Source organism: Hipposideros armiger, unplaced genomic scaffold (assembly GCF_001890085.2).
Source record: "Hipposideros armiger isolate ML-2016 unplaced genomic scaffold, ASM189008v1 scaffold_256, whole genome shotgun sequence".
Classification (NCBI taxonomy): domain Eukaryota; kingdom Metazoa; phylum Chordata; class Mammalia; order Chiroptera; family Hipposideridae; genus Hipposideros; species Hipposideros armiger.
In genome coordinates, this window is record NW_017731606.1 from 2,345,663 (window position 1) to 2,347,070 (window position 1,408).

Sequence of the window (1,408 nt, forward strand, 5' to 3'; positions counted from 1 at the left end):
TGAAAGAGAATTGAAAGGGAATAGCTTTCTCACAAGTTGAATCAGTGTTATTTAATGCTGTTGCTTGTACCATCAAAAATCCTCCCTCTTACCCCCACAGAATATTGTAACCCCATCTAATTTTCAGAATGAGCTCAGAAACTACACATCAAAGCAGAGTGGTCTTTAAAACATTGATCTCCAAGAAAGTTGATATCTGCTCTCTTTTGATTTGGCCAAATTAATGAACTTCGTTATGTTTCCAGGCTAACAAGGAAATGATGGACAATAGGAGCTACTCTAATCTGCCAGAAAAACTGCCTGTCTTCTCTGACTCTGCCCACCTGCCACTGACCAGGTCCTTCTATCTGGACCCCATGGTCACTTTCCACCTGTACCCTGAGGCCCCGGTGCCATCCCCTTACTCTGAAGACCTGCCATTGCTGCCTTTTCCCAGTGATTCCCTGATCGTGGAAAATTACGGTGAACCCTGCCCCTTCTCCTTCCCAATGCCTTATCCAAATTACAGAAGGTGCGACTACTCCTACGGGCCAGCCTTTATCCGGAAAAGAAATGAGCGGGAAAGGCAGCGGGTGAAATGTGTCAACGAAGGCTATGCCCAGCTCCGACATCATCTGCCTGAAGAATACTTGGAAAAGCGACTCAGCAAAGTGGAAACCCTCAGAGCTGCAATCAAATACATTAATTACCTGCAGTCCCTGCTGTACCCTGATAAGGCTGAGACCAAGAATAACCCTGGGAAAGGTCCCTCCCTAATGGCAACCACCAGCCACCACACTGACCCCATTTTTAGAATCATTTGATTCAGCGTTTCCAAATAGAAACAAATAATATCACAAAATGGGGTCTCTTACAGCATCACGCAATAGATTTTCCTAAATGTAATTTCTGTGTAGGCAGTGAATAGCTTGAATGCTAACCTATGTTGGATGTTTCTTACCTGGGTTTCAGATGCACTAAACATGATCTTATGTAGATTGAGAAGATGCTTCTTAAGGTTTGATGATTTCTTTCAAGAACTTTAGGGGAGCAGGAGGCCCCAGGATTCTCTATACCTCTCACCTTGCTCTTCTCACACAGTTGGCCAGAGTCTCAGCTGTGAGAAACTCTCACAAAAGTATTGTAAAGTATAACTAATGATTACTGAATGCTTGTAAATGCACTTTGCAGATGCCTCATGCTGAGCAACCACAATGAACTCTGTTGATCTGACAAAATTTAGTGGTTTTTATTATTTGGGGTTAATAAGAAATCTATACCTTACCCATGTCATGATGGGAAAATGTCTCAGAGCTGAAGCAAAAGTAGTTAAACCTTTGTTGTCATTTGAAATTATTTCGTTTATCTTTTTCCTGCACGCAGAAGACTTCCTTGGGCAGCGTAGCATAGAAGTTAAGAGGGCAGGCTC

At 42.9% G+C, this 1,408-nt stretch overlaps 2 protein-coding genes across 2 annotated transcripts in view; both read left to right on the top strand.

The window, feature by feature from the left end:
* Positions 1 to 1,402, top strand: part of ASCL3 (achaete-scute family bHLH transcription factor 3) — a 12,904-nt gene extending 11,502 nt beyond the window's left edge. The window contains exon 2 of the mRNA XM_019656216.1: positions 246 to 1,402. Within this exon, the coding sequence (XP_019511761.1) occupies positions 258 to 803 (546 nt within the window). The 5' untranslated portion in view covers positions 246 to 257 and the 3' untranslated portion in view covers positions 804 to 1,402. The remainder of the gene's footprint in view (positions 1 to 245) is intronic.
* The window catches only part of CUNH11orf16 (chromosome unknown C11orf16 homolog), a 27,113-nt gene that overhangs the window by 15,643 nt on the left and 10,062 nt on the right, over positions 1 to 1,408 (top strand). The window lies entirely within an intron of this gene.